General features: G+C 39.6%; 2 protein-coding genes across 3 annotated transcripts in view; one reads left to right on the forward strand and one right to left on the reverse strand.

The window, feature by feature from the left end:
* Positions 1-14,587, forward strand: part of RPS6KA5 (ribosomal protein S6 kinase A5) — a 181,435-nt gene that overhangs the window by 110,637 nt on the left and 56,211 nt on the right. For both annotated transcript variants that reach the window (XM_082647796.1, XM_082647797.1), the window contains exon 5: positions 512-619. In XM_082647796.1, the coding sequence (XP_082503922.1) occupies positions 512-619 (108 nt within the window). The remainder of the gene's footprint in view (positions 1-511; positions 620-14,587) is intronic.
* Positions 13,795-14,169, reverse strand: LOC309818475 (protein FAM136A-like; the record flags this gene model as incomplete). Its single annotated transcript, XM_082648234.1, has 1 exon — positions 13,795-14,169. Exon 1 carries the CDS (start codon positions 14,143-14,145, stop codon positions 13,795-13,797), a length of 351 nt encoding a protein of 116 aa, XP_082504360.1. The 5' UTR covers positions 14,146-14,169.

Below are 14,587 nucleotides of genomic sequence, written 5' to 3' on the forward strand. Positions count from 1 at the left end.
TATGGTTATATCAAGAAGAACAGGAAGTACCTAGAAAATATCAGTTACTTTTATGTAAGTACGATGTAAATATAGATGCTATAGGAATAAAAACAAAGAAATGACCAGTGTGGGAAGTGGTTACTCAGGAAAGCCTTCTGAAGCCATTAGAAGTGACGGACATGAACTGGCTAAGAAAGCACCTGAAGATCATCTGGAGTGAGGATGAAATCCATCAAGAACAGTGACCCAGGAAGGAGCAGTAGTCACAGTAGACCCAACAGAAGCTAGTCCGACAGGAATGTACCCTCATTATATGGAGCATGAAGACATGGTTGCAGAGGGAACCCAGCAGATAAACCCTGAGATGGAGGAATTTAGATTTGCCCCGACCTGTGACTAAGAGCCGTCATAGCACCCTGAGCAGGAGAATGCCTTTTTTTGGTTTGTTTTTAAGGTAGATAAGAAAGACTTTTCTAATTTATTTTTTGGAAATTGTTATTTTAATATGCATATTTGTTTGTTTTTACAGTTGGGGATTATATACCGTGACATTAAGCTTGAGAATATTCTACTTGATTCTAATGGCCATGTGGTGCTGACAGATTTTGGTCTGAGTAAGGAGTTTGTGGCTGATGAAGTGAGTATTATATTTTAATTTGAAGTTAGTAAAACAGAATGTAAACAATGATGAAAAATGAGCTATAGAATGAGCGTTTAATGGGATAGTACTAAACAGATTATGGATTTTTGTACAAGTTTGCCCAGAGGAATATTTTGACATGGATAACTGTAAAGTTTTTAGTTTAAAATTACCATGGAACCATCCTGCTAGAATTCCAGTAATCCTTTTACGGATATAACAGAATTCCCCAGTTAAAAACAAAACAAAATTATGCATTTAACTTTCTCCATAAAATATAACTGAAATTTTAAAATAACACTTTGGGCCTTTTAGGAAAATCATGGCTTAGATAATAGCCAGTAAAGAATTACAAAACAAAGCACATACAGTTTACATTATAATTACAAGGTAGAACATGTCATGGTGGCTCTTTGAACTCACTTGACAAGAATAGCAAGGATCTACTAGACCTAATTTTTTAATAAACTTGTTGTTTTTTTGCCCATACAAACTAAAATGTAATAGCTAATGTACAGATTTTAAATATGAAGGACTTTGCGTTTTCAGCATTGATTAAAATTTGTTTATTGTTAAAGATTTATTTAATAACGTTTAAAATTGTACATTTATTAGTTGTAATTAGATACTATTTATGTAGCAGTTGTAATAAAAAGTACATTTTTACACTGCTAGTTTTTCAAGACAACTAAGTAATTTGAATGCCAGTTCCTTGCTATCCAAGAAATTATTGTTATAGTATACAGAATCACAGTTAAATTTTTGTAATAAAGGACTTCTTTACTGTAATTTGGGTTCCAAATTAAGTGTATCTATTTCTGATTGTTTGCTTTTTAGAATATTGCCAAAGCAGTCCTAGGTGAGTTAGATAAGTACTAAAATTATGAAAACAAAGGATCCCAATTTTTTCTCATATCTATATTCAATCACTTATCAATAAATATTTATTGACCACTTCTACTATGCTAGATATTGGATAATACAGTGACAAAAGGGAAATGGTCTCTGCCTTCATGAACCTGAGGGTTTAACAATATGTTGATTATCTTTGATAGAAAAATCATAGTTATGAAAAAGATGAGATTAATTTTTGAGGATTTTTCTTCAAAGTTTGATTTTTCAAACTTTGTTAAAAATTTTAGTGGCAACTTGAAAAATGTGACAGCTGAAATATGTTGATGGTTGTTTCCTCACTAAACCCTACTACAAGTAAAAGTAAAGGTGTAAAATAGGCATGTACTCAAAAGGGAGAGAGGAAAACAGCAACCAGATTCTGGAGGAGGGACAGCAGAAATACTAGTTGTAACCGATGTAACACGCCTGAAACAGCTGAATCCTAAGCCAGTAATATGAGAATCCCCAAAGCAGGCTAATTTGCACCTCTGACCCCCAGAAAGGCTCAGGAATTGGGGGCACCAGGCATCGCTCAAAGCAAGAGTGCAGGACACAAGAGAATTAGTTGGAAGTCTATATAAGAAACAGGTACCCCCCAGATCTCAGATATACACTATCTCCGTAGGAAACCTTGCCTTTCTGACCCTCATGGAAAGCTGACAAGGTTAAATAGACAAAACTGTGGATTCAGGGACAAGGGGCACGGTTGAGGGAGAGGACACCGTCAAAGCTAGGGGGTGGCGTGAAGATTGCCACACTACACTGTGGAACTGCCATGGCCTCTTGCTGCCCCTTCCTTCTGAGAACGGTGGCTTCCTAGACAAGACCTGGGAGGATTCCTCTCTGAGAACTGAGAAAGAAATCTACAGATGCTGTCGGCTAGTGGTTTTGCCAGTGAACTGGCCCAGCCAGATCTCCCTGCAGTGATGCCTGCGGCTTAGCAAGCCCAGCCTATGCCGCAGAAGCACATTTGTGATGACGTCACAATTTCTCTTGATATTTTGATTTCATTGTATTTCAATATCATTAGTTTGCTCTGTCCTACAATATATGTAAAAACATTATTCTGAGAAGGGGTCTATTGGCTTCAACAGACTGTCAAAGGACCCTTGGCATGTAAAGATGGAGGACTCCCCCTGCATAGAGAGAGTTGGTGATCACTTTTTTCTCTCCCCGTGGAACCGCACGTACATTTACTCATTCACTTCATCAGTATTTGTTGAGAGACTTCTATCTGCTAGACATTAGGCTAGGTTCTGGTGATACTACAATGAAAGAATCAGTTCGTGAATCCTGTATTTCTGGACATGTGTGGCTCATCATTTGGCAGTAGGCAGAAACAGACTTTGGCACTGAGGAAGAGCAAAATGTTTGAAACCAAAGCAAGAGGTAAACAAAAATCAAACATGATCAGAATTGTTGGGTTTTAATACAGTAATACAAATTGGTCAGAACTGCTGGGTTACTGAATCAGCTGCGTCACTTCTCACAAGAGAGACTTGTGTTTTCTGCTGGTCAATTCAACAGCTATTCCTCAAGGGAATGAGGAGAATTCTTGTCGGATGCCACAGTTGTGGAGCAATTGGTTATTTAGGTGCAAAAATGAAACAATGGGATTCAATCTGAAGTGGAGAAGTAATTTATAGATTCCCTTATTCACAACGCAACCTAGCTGCATTTCATGTAATTATGTGTTATAGTCATGTGTTATTAAGCCTTACAGTTTCATCTGTCTTCTCCCCTCAGACTACCAGCTCATTCTTCCTCTTAGCTGAAGAGGACATACTGGCTTGCTAGGCTTCAGGTTTAACTCTTAGGGCTCAAGTAGGGACTCTCCTTTTCTGAGTCCCCTAAAACTTGATCTAATGGTCCTTTGCTCCCCCCTTATTCCACCTGGCATCCGCTTAGCAAGTGTCCCTGCCTAGACCTATTGCACCTCAAAAATATTCCCATCCAACAATTTCTGTTTTGATTAGCTAGCGTTCCTTTTTGGTTTCCCATGTCAGCCTGACTTATATCATTTCTTGGAAGAGCTTCTTTTTTGTCTATTCCTACGCTACCTCCTTCGTTTTCAGCTTAAACTTCACTTTGAGGAGTTTCCTCCCTGGTTTCCAGTTTATATAGAGAGATTATACATCTCTACCTCTATCTGTAACTCACCCCTCTTCTTTTCTACCTCTTCTTCTTCTGCTTGGACGCTTTCTGTCACCATTTAAGCAAGCCTAGTCTCTCCCATCTTAAGTGTTTAAAAATGGAGAGATGAGTGGATGAATGGACTGACTGATGAACAGCAAACAATCTCAGAATCCCCTATTCCCTTCTAGTTGTTGTCCTATGTTCTCCTTTGTCAGTATTTGTCTGTGCAGTCTATTACCCACAGGTCACTCACCCCTTAATCTACTCCAGTGTGGCTTGCACCTCCTACCAATTGACTGAACCTGTTCTTGCCAAGGCCACTATTGACCTCCATTTTAGGTTTTTAAATTTTATTTATTTTTGGCTGTGTTGGGTCTTTGTTGCTGCACGCGGGCTCCTTCTAGTATGGCGAGCGGGGGCTACTCTTTGTTGTGGTGTGTGGGCTTCTCACCACGGTGGCCTCTCTTGTTGCGGAGCACAGGCTCTGCGTGCGCCAGCTTCAGTAGCTGTGGCACGTGGGCTCAGTAGTTGTGGTGCGCAGGCTCAGTAGTTGTGGCGCACGGGCTTAGTTGCTCCGCGCGGGCTTATGGGATCCCCCCGGACCAGGGCTCGAACCCGTGTCGCCTGCATTGGCAGGGGCATTCCTAACCACTGCGCCACCAGGGAAGTCCCTATTTTAGGTATTTTTGAGCCCTCACCTTACTTGACTACCTAGTGGTGTTGAACTGGAAATTGCGTCTCACCCTGGCTTCTGTGACGCCGTGCTCCCCTGCCTTTCCTTCTCTCTCTCGCTGTCTTTTGCAGGCTCTTTCTCTTCTGCCTGAGGGTTCCTCACAGTTCAGTCCTAGGTACTCTACTCTTTCTATGCTTGCACTCTCTCCCTGTACGCTGGTGATTCCCAAATATACATGGCCAACCCTGACCGCTCTTTTGGGCTCCAGACCCAAACATGCCCCAAGTGTGTCTCCCCTTGACTCTCTCATAGATCACACAAGCCCAGCATTTCCAAACCTGAATTAATATTCCCCCACCCAAATCTGCTTTTTCAGTTTATCACAGTTTTGTGTATTACAAATTCTGCTCTCATTTGATCTGAGAAATATTTCTATTTAATTTTCAGGAATTACTTTTTAGACATGTTTGAAGTTTCTACTCATGGTGTACTACTCATCTCTCTGTATATTTGTTAATTTAATAATTCAGCAAATGTTTATTGAGTACCTACTATGTGCCAGGTATTGTACTAGACCCTAGAAATATGGTGGTGAAAGAAACAAATTCCTTGCCCTCATGAGCCTAGATTTTAGAAGTATTCATCATTACCTCATATAATTATTTCTAGATTGTAATTTGCTAAACTAAATTGTATACTGGATAAAACTGATTTATTTTAGAAACCTTAACAATCTTTTATATGATAATGAGCACTATACAAATTTGATACTTTTACTGATATGTTCTTTTCTCAACCACATAATTTCACAAATCCCTTGTAATTCTGAGAATAAAAGAAGACATTTCTAAATATCTGCACACTGATATATGTTTTTCATAAGGTTTTTTGAGAATACAGTTCAGCAGACATTTGTTGAGTTCTTACTGTGAGTCAGTCTGCTAGGTGTTGGATATATGGTTTTAACATTGAAGACTTTAAAGGCATTTTTCTAAAAAGAGCATCTGTTCTTATTTATAAGAAAATAATGTCAAAGTGATACATTCATGTGTTATTAATTACCCTATACTTAACTATAGTATATGCAGTCTGTGTTTTCATAATTTAACATTGAGCATTTGAAAAAATTCACAACAGGTTATTAACATGAATCCTCAGGTAGATAAATAAAACTAGAAGAAAAATAACATCCCAACATTTAAAACAGAGGTAGCTAAGTTAATTATAACTCACTGACATGGTAGCTGTACTTAAAAGGAAAAGGCCTGTGCATTTTTCTTTCCAGAAAATAGAAAAATGCAATCTTTGCTCCGTTCAGATAATGTTATTCATTAATTAATTCTTTGAACATAGAAGAGGCATTTTAGTGTAGTGGAAAGAACACATGTTGAAGTTAGAGGATCTTTTTCGGTTCTCCACTTCCTGGCTGTGTGACACTGGGCAAGTCACTTAGTCATTAACCCCTCTCAGTCTTGGTTTCTTCATCTGTAAAATAATATTTGTCATATCGAATTTATACAATTTTCATATGGATGCAATGAGTTAATGCTCATGAAAGTACTTTTTTAAAGTGTAAAACACAATGTAAATACCAGTTTCCACTGAAAGAGGTACTATTCAGATTTCAGATGACTATGAGTAAAATTAAAACATACAAATGAGAATCTTAAGTTATTCTCCCATAATTTTCTTATTTGTAGGAAAGATTTAAATTACATCTTTGTCTAATAAATGCCTAGTTTCTAATGTCCTTCGCAGGATTCTGCTGTGACAATGTGCATGTCTCAAGATGCCTAGGTGGGGTTCAGGATCCATAAAGAGTGTGTTTGCATGAGGAGTCCGACAAGCCAACTGTCTAAGGCAGCTTTTTAGTTTCGTCCATCTCCCTTCCTGATGGATCCGTAGTGACTGACATCTATTCACGATTCTGTTCATTTGCATGTGCTCCTGAAGAGCCTGTTAAGTCTGTCAGTAAGTCCTATCAGTCATTTGCCAAAATCATGACTCTGGGATAATTCTAGTTATTTTAAGGTAAATATTGAGATGGAAGTGCTGGGAAAGTAGGAGACCTAGAAACCAGTCAGAGGGTTCTTCTGTGGCCCCTGTTTTTCCTCTACTCAAACAATATTACACAATATTCAGTTACTAATACCTACGCTTTAGCCATTTGTAAAGGTTTTGTCCACCAGATATCAGAGCAGATCCCCTGCCCTTGGACAGGAGGAGGGGGAGGGAGGCAGAGATGGCTTTGTCCTCAGGCGCCTCACAGATCCTTTTATAACTTTTCTTATGGGAGAAATTATTGGCTCAGGTAAGATTTATTCATATACTATTTCTTATCTTAAGGCAGGCTGAGTGCACAAGTTCAGTGGGCAGGTTTTATGTAAATTATGTCACAGGGCTAGCGGGGACAACTTTTGAATTGAGATTCTTTTCAGAGAAACTTCTACTGTAGATTCCATTTGTTCAAATTATGTTAAATATACTTCTAATTTACTTGAAAACAATATTTAGCCATCATATTCTATATTAATATAGGATATATTAATCTATAAACAATATATAAACCTATAAATAGATTATTTTAATCTATTTTCTAAGTGTCAGGGACTTTCAAACCCATAAGGGGAATTTAGCAAGAGACACCCTGGAATACTAACATTGCATAAATGTGATTAATAAATGTTTATACTTTCCAAATTTCTTTTTAAATGTTTTATATTATACAATATTTCAAATGTAATAAAAATACAGCAAATGATATAGCAGAATCTGTGCACCACTATTCACATATACAGTTATGGACAATTTGTGGTTTTTTTCCCATTCATTCAGCAAGTATTGAGAGAACATCTACTGTGATCCAGGCACTGTTCTATCTAGGTGTTGGAATCCAGCAATTAACAAAATAGACAAAAATTTCCCCCCTAGGCAGATAATAACAAATAAACAAGTAAAATATGTATGGACTATGTTAGATAATGGTAATTGACACAAAGACAAGTACAAGAGGAAAGAGAGATAGGAAGTAGCAGGGTGAGAGCAGCTTGGACTTTTAAATCAGGTGATCAGGAAAGGCTTCACTAAGAAGGTGACAGTTGGGTCAAGACTTGAAGCAAGTGAGAGAGCATGAGCCATATCAATATCCAGGAAAGAGATTTCTAGGTCGAGGGATCAGCCAGTGTTGAGGCCCTCGGGTGGGAATATGCCTGGGCTGTTTGTGAACAAAAAGGAGGTAAGTGTGGGTGTGTAGAGTGAGTGAGGATAGAGTAGTGGGAAAGAAGGATGTGGAGGTGGTCATCTGGAGGAAGGACTGTGCAGATCGTGCAGGGCATGGGAGACCACTGTAAGGACTATGCGTCCTCCATGTGAAACGGGAGCCACTGGAGAGCTTTATGTAGAAGATGACAAGGCCTGAGTTATCTAAAAAGATTCTGTTTGCCAAGCATGATGGTCCTGTAGTGGGACAAATCTGGAAACTTGGAGACCAGTTAGGAAGCTGTTGCATTAACCCCAGCAAGAGATGGCATTGATTTAGACCATGGGGTAGCAGAGGAGGTTGGAAGACATAGTCAGATTCTAGATATATTTTGACATTAGTGCTAATGAAATTTCCTGATGGCTTGAATATAGGGTGTGAGAGAACAAGAGGAATCAACAGTAGCTCCAAGGTTTGGGGCCAGAGCAGCTGGAGGGATGAAGTTGCTGTCAACTAATATGCCGATGGGGAGGTTTTGGGTGGCTGGAGGAGTGCAGTTGAACCAGTTGAGTCTGAGATGTCTGTTAGACATACAGAGATGTTTAATAGGCAGTAGGATATATAAATGTGGAATTTGGGAGAGAAGTCTCATCTAGAGATAGGAATTTGGAATTTGCCAATATATAAGTAGTATTTAAAATCATGAAAATGAATGAGAATACCAACAGAGTTAAGTATAGATAGAAAAGAAAAAACGACAAAGGTATAAACTCTAGTTATTCCAACATTAAGAGAGTCAAGAGAGGAAGATAAACCAGCAAAGGAGACTGAGAAAAAGGGATGAGGAGGTTGGGAAGAAAACAGGCAAGTGTGTTGTCCCCGGAAACTAAGTGAAGAAGTGTTTCAGGGATGATAAATGATCAACTATATCAAATACTGTTGTTAGGTCAAGTAAGACACGGACTGAAAATTGAGCATTGGCTCAATTTAAACCTAAGAAGAGAGAGACTGGGGATAGATATATTGTCAGCCACAAATATAGAAAAAATGGTTTTCTTAAAACCACATTTAGCAGCACAGGTGCAGGCAAAGAGTGGATGGTGGATTGAATTTAATCTTGTTTTAGTATCCTTACTTTATATATTACATCCATAAACAATATATACTGTTAGCTTGTGTTTCTAAAATGTACATAAATGGCATATTATATTGCAGATTGTTTTTTATTTGACTTATTTTTAAAATTTATTCAAGCTGATAAATAGGAATCTGTTTCATTCATTTTTGCTGCTCTATAATATTCTTTTATATGAATTATCTAGTTTATCCATTCTGCTTCTGAGGTACATTGGTTTCTGTGTTTTCTCCATCACAGTGTTGCAATTTTTTTCTGATGTTATTGGTTTGTTGGAGTTCTTTAAATATTCCAGCTACCCATCCTTGATAATTATGCACTTTGTGAATTTCTTTTTCAGATCTTTTACTTGTCTTTAATGTGATTAATGGTGTTTATGCCATTATCAGATTTGACATTTTAATATAATCAAATTTACCAATCTCTTAAGATTTATATTCTTTGAATCTTTAAAAAAATTTTAAATTGTGGCAAAATACACATAATGTAAAAATTATCATCTTAATCGTTTTTAAGTGTACAGTTCAGTAGTGTTAACTGTATTCACATTTTTTATGCAACAGATCTCTAGAACTTTTTCATCTTGCAAAACTAAACTCTGTACCCATTGAACAACAACTCCCCATCTTCCCCTCCTCCTAGCCCCTGGCAACCACCATTCCTCTTTCTGTTTCTATGAGTTTGACTATTTTAGATACCTAATATACGTGGAATCATGCAGGATTTATCTTTTTGTGACTACTTACTTCAGTTAGGTTAATGTTCTCAGTGTTTATCCATGTTGTGGCATGAGACAGGATTTCCATCTTTTTATAAGACTGAATAATATTTCATTGTATGTATGTACCACATTTTGTTTATCCATTCATCCACTGATGGACACTTGAGTTGCTTTTACTTATTGGCTGTTGTGAATAATGCTGCAGTGAACGTGAGTGTACAAGTATCTCTTTGAGGTCATTCTTTCAATTCTTTTGCATATATGCCCAGAAGTGGAATTGCTGGATCATGTGACAATTCTATTTTTAATTTTTTGAGGAACCTTCATACTGTTTTCCATAGAAGCTGCACCATTTTACATTCCCACTAACAGAGCACAAGGGTTCCAATTTCTCCACATCCTCACCTATACTTGTTATTTCTGCTTTTTTGATTGTGGCCCTCCTAATGAGCATGAAGTGATATCTCATAGTTTTAATTTGCATTTCTGTAATGACTAGTGATGTTGAGTCATCTTTTTATATGCTTATTAGCCATTTGTATACCATCTTTGGACGAATGTGTGTTGAAGTCCTTTGCCTATCTTTTAATCAAATTTATTTGCTTTTTTGTTGTTGAGTTGTAGGAGTTCTTTATATATTCTGGATATTAACCCCCTATCAGATATATGGTTTGCAAACTTTTTCTCCCATTCTGTAGGTTGTCTTTTTACTTTGCTTGTTTCCTTTGATGCAAGGAAGTTTTAAATTTTTTTTTTTTTTTTTTTTTTTGCGTTACGCGGGCTTCTCACTGTTGTGGCCTCCCCCGGAGCACAGGCTCTGGACGCGCAGGCTCAGTGGCCATGGCTCACGGGCCTAGCCGCTCCACGGCATGTGGGATCTTCCCAGACCGGGGCACGAACCCGTGTCCCCTGCATCGGCAGGTGGACTCTCAACCACTGCATCACCAGGGAAGCCCGGAAGTTTTAAATTTTAATGTCAACCCATTTGTCTATTTTTGCTTTTGTTGCTGTGCTTTTGGTGTCAGACCCAAGAAATCACTGCCAAATCCAGCGTCATGAAGCTTTCCCCCTATGTTTTCTTCTAGTAGTTTTATAGTTTTAGGTTTTACATTTAGATCTTCAGTTCACTTTGAGTTAATTTTTGTATTTGGGGTAAGGTAAGATCCAACTTTATTTTTGTGTGTGTATGAATACTCAGTTTTCTCAGCATCATTTGTTGAAGAGCCTGTCCTTTCCCCATTGGCACCCTTGTCAAAGATCATTTGACCATGTGCATAAAGATTTATTTCTGAGCTCTTTACTCTGTTCCATTGGTCTGTATGTTTGTCTTTATTTAAGTCAAAAATGTTCTGATTGCTGTAGTTTTGTAATACGTTTTGAAATCAGGAAGTGTGAGACCTCCAACTTTGTTCTTCTTTTTCAAGATTGTTTTGGCTATTAAGGGTCCTTTGAGATTCCATATGAATTTTAAGATTTTTTTTCTATTTGTACAAAAAGGTTATTGGGATTTTGATAGGGATTATGTTGACTCTCTAGATCACTTTGGGTAGTGTGGACGTTTTAACAATATTGTCTTCCAGTCCATGAGCATGGGGTGTCTTTCCATTTATTTGTGTCTTTTTAAATTTCTTTCATAATATTTTGTAATTTTTTTTTTTTTGCGGTACGCGGGCCTCTCGTTGTTGTGGCCTCTCCCATCGCGGGGCAACAGGCTCCGGATGCGCAGGCTCAGCGGCCATGGCTCACGGGCACAGCGGCTCCGCGGCATGTGGGATCTTCCTGGACCGGGGCACGAACCCGTGTCCCCTGCATCAGCAGGCGGACTCTCAACCACTGCGCCACCAGGGAAGCCCAATATTTTGTAATTTTAATTCTCCAAGTTTTTTGACCCCTTGGTCAAGTTAACTTTTAAGTATTTTATTATTTTTGATGCTTATTTTAAATGGGATTTCCCCCCCCCCTTAATTTCCTTTTGGTATTGTTCATTGTTAGTGTATAGAAACATAACTAATTTTTTTAAATTAATTTTATTTATTTATTTTTGGCTGTGTTGGGTCTTCATTGCTGCGCACGGGCTTTCTCTAGTTGCGGTGAGCGGGGGCTACTCTTCGTTGCGGTACACGTGCTTCACATTGTGGTGGCTTCTCTTGTTGCAGAGCATGCGCTCTAGGCGTGCAGGCTTCAGTAGTTGTGGCGCACGGGCTTAGTTGCTCCACGGCATGTGGGATCTTCCGGGACCAGGGCTCGAACCCTTGTCCCCTGTATTGGCAGGCAGATTCTTAACTACCGCACCAGCAGGGAAGTTCCATAACTAATTTTTGTATGTTAATTTTGTATCTTGTAATATTGCTGGTTCTCTTATTAGTTCTATTTAGTTCTAACGGGTGTGTGAAATCTTTAGGGTTTTTTACATATAAGATCATATTATCTGCAAGCAGACATAATTTTACTTCTTCCTTTCCAATTTGGATGTCTTTTATTTCTTTTTCTTGCCTAACTGCTCTGGGTAAGACATTCAGCGCTATGTTGAATAGAAATGGTGAGAGGGCGCATCCTTACCTTGTTACTCATCTGAGAGGAAAGCTTTCAGTTTTTCACCATTGAGTATGATGTTTGCTGTGGGCTTTTCATACCTGATTTTGTTATGTTGAGGTAGTTTCATTCTATTCCTAGCTTGTTGTTAAGTGCTTTCTTTTATGATGAAAAGGTATTGAATTTTGTCAAATGCTTTTTCTGTATCAGTTGAGATGATCATGTGGTTTTTGTCCTTCATTCTGTTAATGTGGTGTATTACATTGATTGATTTTTTGAATCTTGAACCGTTCTTTCATTCCAAGATCTCACTTGGTCATGGTGTATAATCCTTTTTATGTGCTGTTGAATTCAGTTTGCTAGCATTTTTTTTTTTGGAAGAAAAATTAAGTCTTATTTATGTTTAAAACCAAACCGCTAGGAAAATATATCACAGTCTTGAAATAGCAAACAGACAGGCTATATTATCATTTCAAGTAATAAGTTGGTAAAAACACAACGAGGTCCTTGATAAAACGATAAGGTGCCAGAACTGGGGCGAGAACAACGCATGTCGCAAAAGTGGTATTTGGTAATGAAGGGCTGTCCCGTTTTTTTGCTCTAAAGGAGTTACAGCTTGCCCCTGAGTTGCTTTCTTTTTCTCCTCTGACCTTCGTGTTGCCAAGGGATCGTTTCAACAGAGCTCTGTTATTACAGGGGGCAAAGTAAGCAATACTGGGTTTAGGCTTTCATTCTATTTTGTTTTATGAAAACCAGATTTTTCCAAAGCCAGTACTTCATAACTCTCTTAATTAAGCAGCTAACATTCCCTTTCGCTCTTCATTCCTGAATACTAGCATATAGCACAGTCAAAATCCCCTTTCCCTTCAAGGGTGAGTGTCACTGCAAGATTGTCTTGTCTCTCTGCTGACTCTGCTGCAGACAGCCTCAGGGCTCATCATGGCTGCCAGTTAGAGGGAAGGTTCGGTTCCCCTACCAGTGTGATAGCGCTTCTTACATTTTGCAGCATCTCCAGGCTGAAAGATGTCATGTGTGAGAATTTTAAGAAATGCGCATCCACATCTTGATGGCCAGAAAGGACCCTTTCAAAGTTTTTATCCAAACTACCTCTCCCAACTCTACATCTTTAAAGTAACTTCATGCCCTTGTATATAAAACAAAACTGGGCTTCCCTGGTGGCGCAGTGGTTGAGAGTCCGCCTGCCAATGCAGGGGACACGGGTTTGTGCCCCGGTCTGGGAAGATCCCACATGCCGCGGAGCGGCTGGGCCCGTGAGCCATGGCCGCTGAGCCTGCGCGTCCGGAGCCTGTGCTCCGCAACGGGAGAGGCCACAGCAGTGAGAGGCCCACGTACCGCAAAAAAACAAAAACAACAAAAAACAAAACCAAGCAAAACGAATCCCCAGAAGCTCCCTTTCCCCTTCTAAATTAGTGACCTCCTGGATTTTGTTTTATTTCCAGTTTATGGAAAATGTTGTAGCGATCCTTCTGGCAAACAGGAGGCTGGCAACAAATAGAAGCACCTCTCCTCACACTCCACCAGATCATAAGCAGGTCAGATGAACCTGCCAGCCTGTTGGTATCTGTGTACTAAGAGAATGTGGTGCCTTGGAGGGCTCTGGTTTGGTACAAGGGAGACTCCCTGTTGCCAGGATAAGCCCTGGCCACATGAAATTCAGGCTCACGAAAACTCTCCTGTGCTATCTCTGACCCAAATTTTAGCACCAGGTTTTTTCAGTTTCTAGGATTCAAACACAAAGGAACCAGTGTCCAGAGGCAAGTGACATAGGCCTTAAACTTGCTGCCATCCTTAATTTCCTCATTCATAAACTTTCCTTAGAAAACCCAAATCCCCATTCCTCTTTTTAAATAGATTCCTGCCTTCAGCCCCAATGGCCGATAGCAGACATCTGTTTCCCAGTGGATGAGAGAGACTCCTTCATCTTCTTGGTCATGGTTGGGATGAGGTTCATGTGGTCATCCACACACGTGGTCATGCAACTCTCCAGCTGCCACTTCACCTGAAGCTCTTTACTCCCCACATCTATTAAATCTTTAGCTTTGTTGTTGCAATGGATGGTGTACCCGGCCAGGCGGTCCTGGAACTTCTCCAACTCGCTGGTCACCAGGGCCTGGGCTTGAGCCAGAGGTGCATGGCAGTGCTCAATGCACTGGTGCACTTGCTGCATGGACACCTGGCTGTCCTCACAACAGCCGGCGCTGCACCGGAACATGAGGCCCTGAATCTTCCAGATGTTCTCTCTCCAGACTCTTCACCTTAGAGTCCACCGCCTCCTACACCCTGAGCTGCTACAGCTCCGCCATGGCCACCCCATGCTGCTCCCCACGGCACCGGCGCCCACATGGACTCCCGCGCAGGAGCCCACCCCCAGTTTGCTAGCATTTTGCTGAGGACTTTTACATCAGTTTTCATCAAGAATATTGGGCTGTATTTTCTTTTCTTGTAGTATCTTTCCCTGGCTTTGGTATCAGGGTAATGTTGGTCTCATAAAATTAGTTTGGAAGTGTTCTCTTCAGTTTTTTAGGGAAAGTTTGAGGAGGAATGGTCCTACTACTTCTTTAAATGTTTTTAAAGAATGTCCAGTAAGCCATCTGGTCCTGGCCTTTTCTTTGTTGGGAGATTTCTGATTACTAATTCAGTGTCCTTACTGATGA

The sequence above is a fragment of the Grampus griseus genome (assembly GCF_964374135.1).
Source record: "Grampus griseus genome assembly, chromosome: 2".
Lineage (NCBI taxonomy): Eukaryota > Metazoa > Chordata > Mammalia > Artiodactyla > Delphinidae > Grampus > Grampus griseus.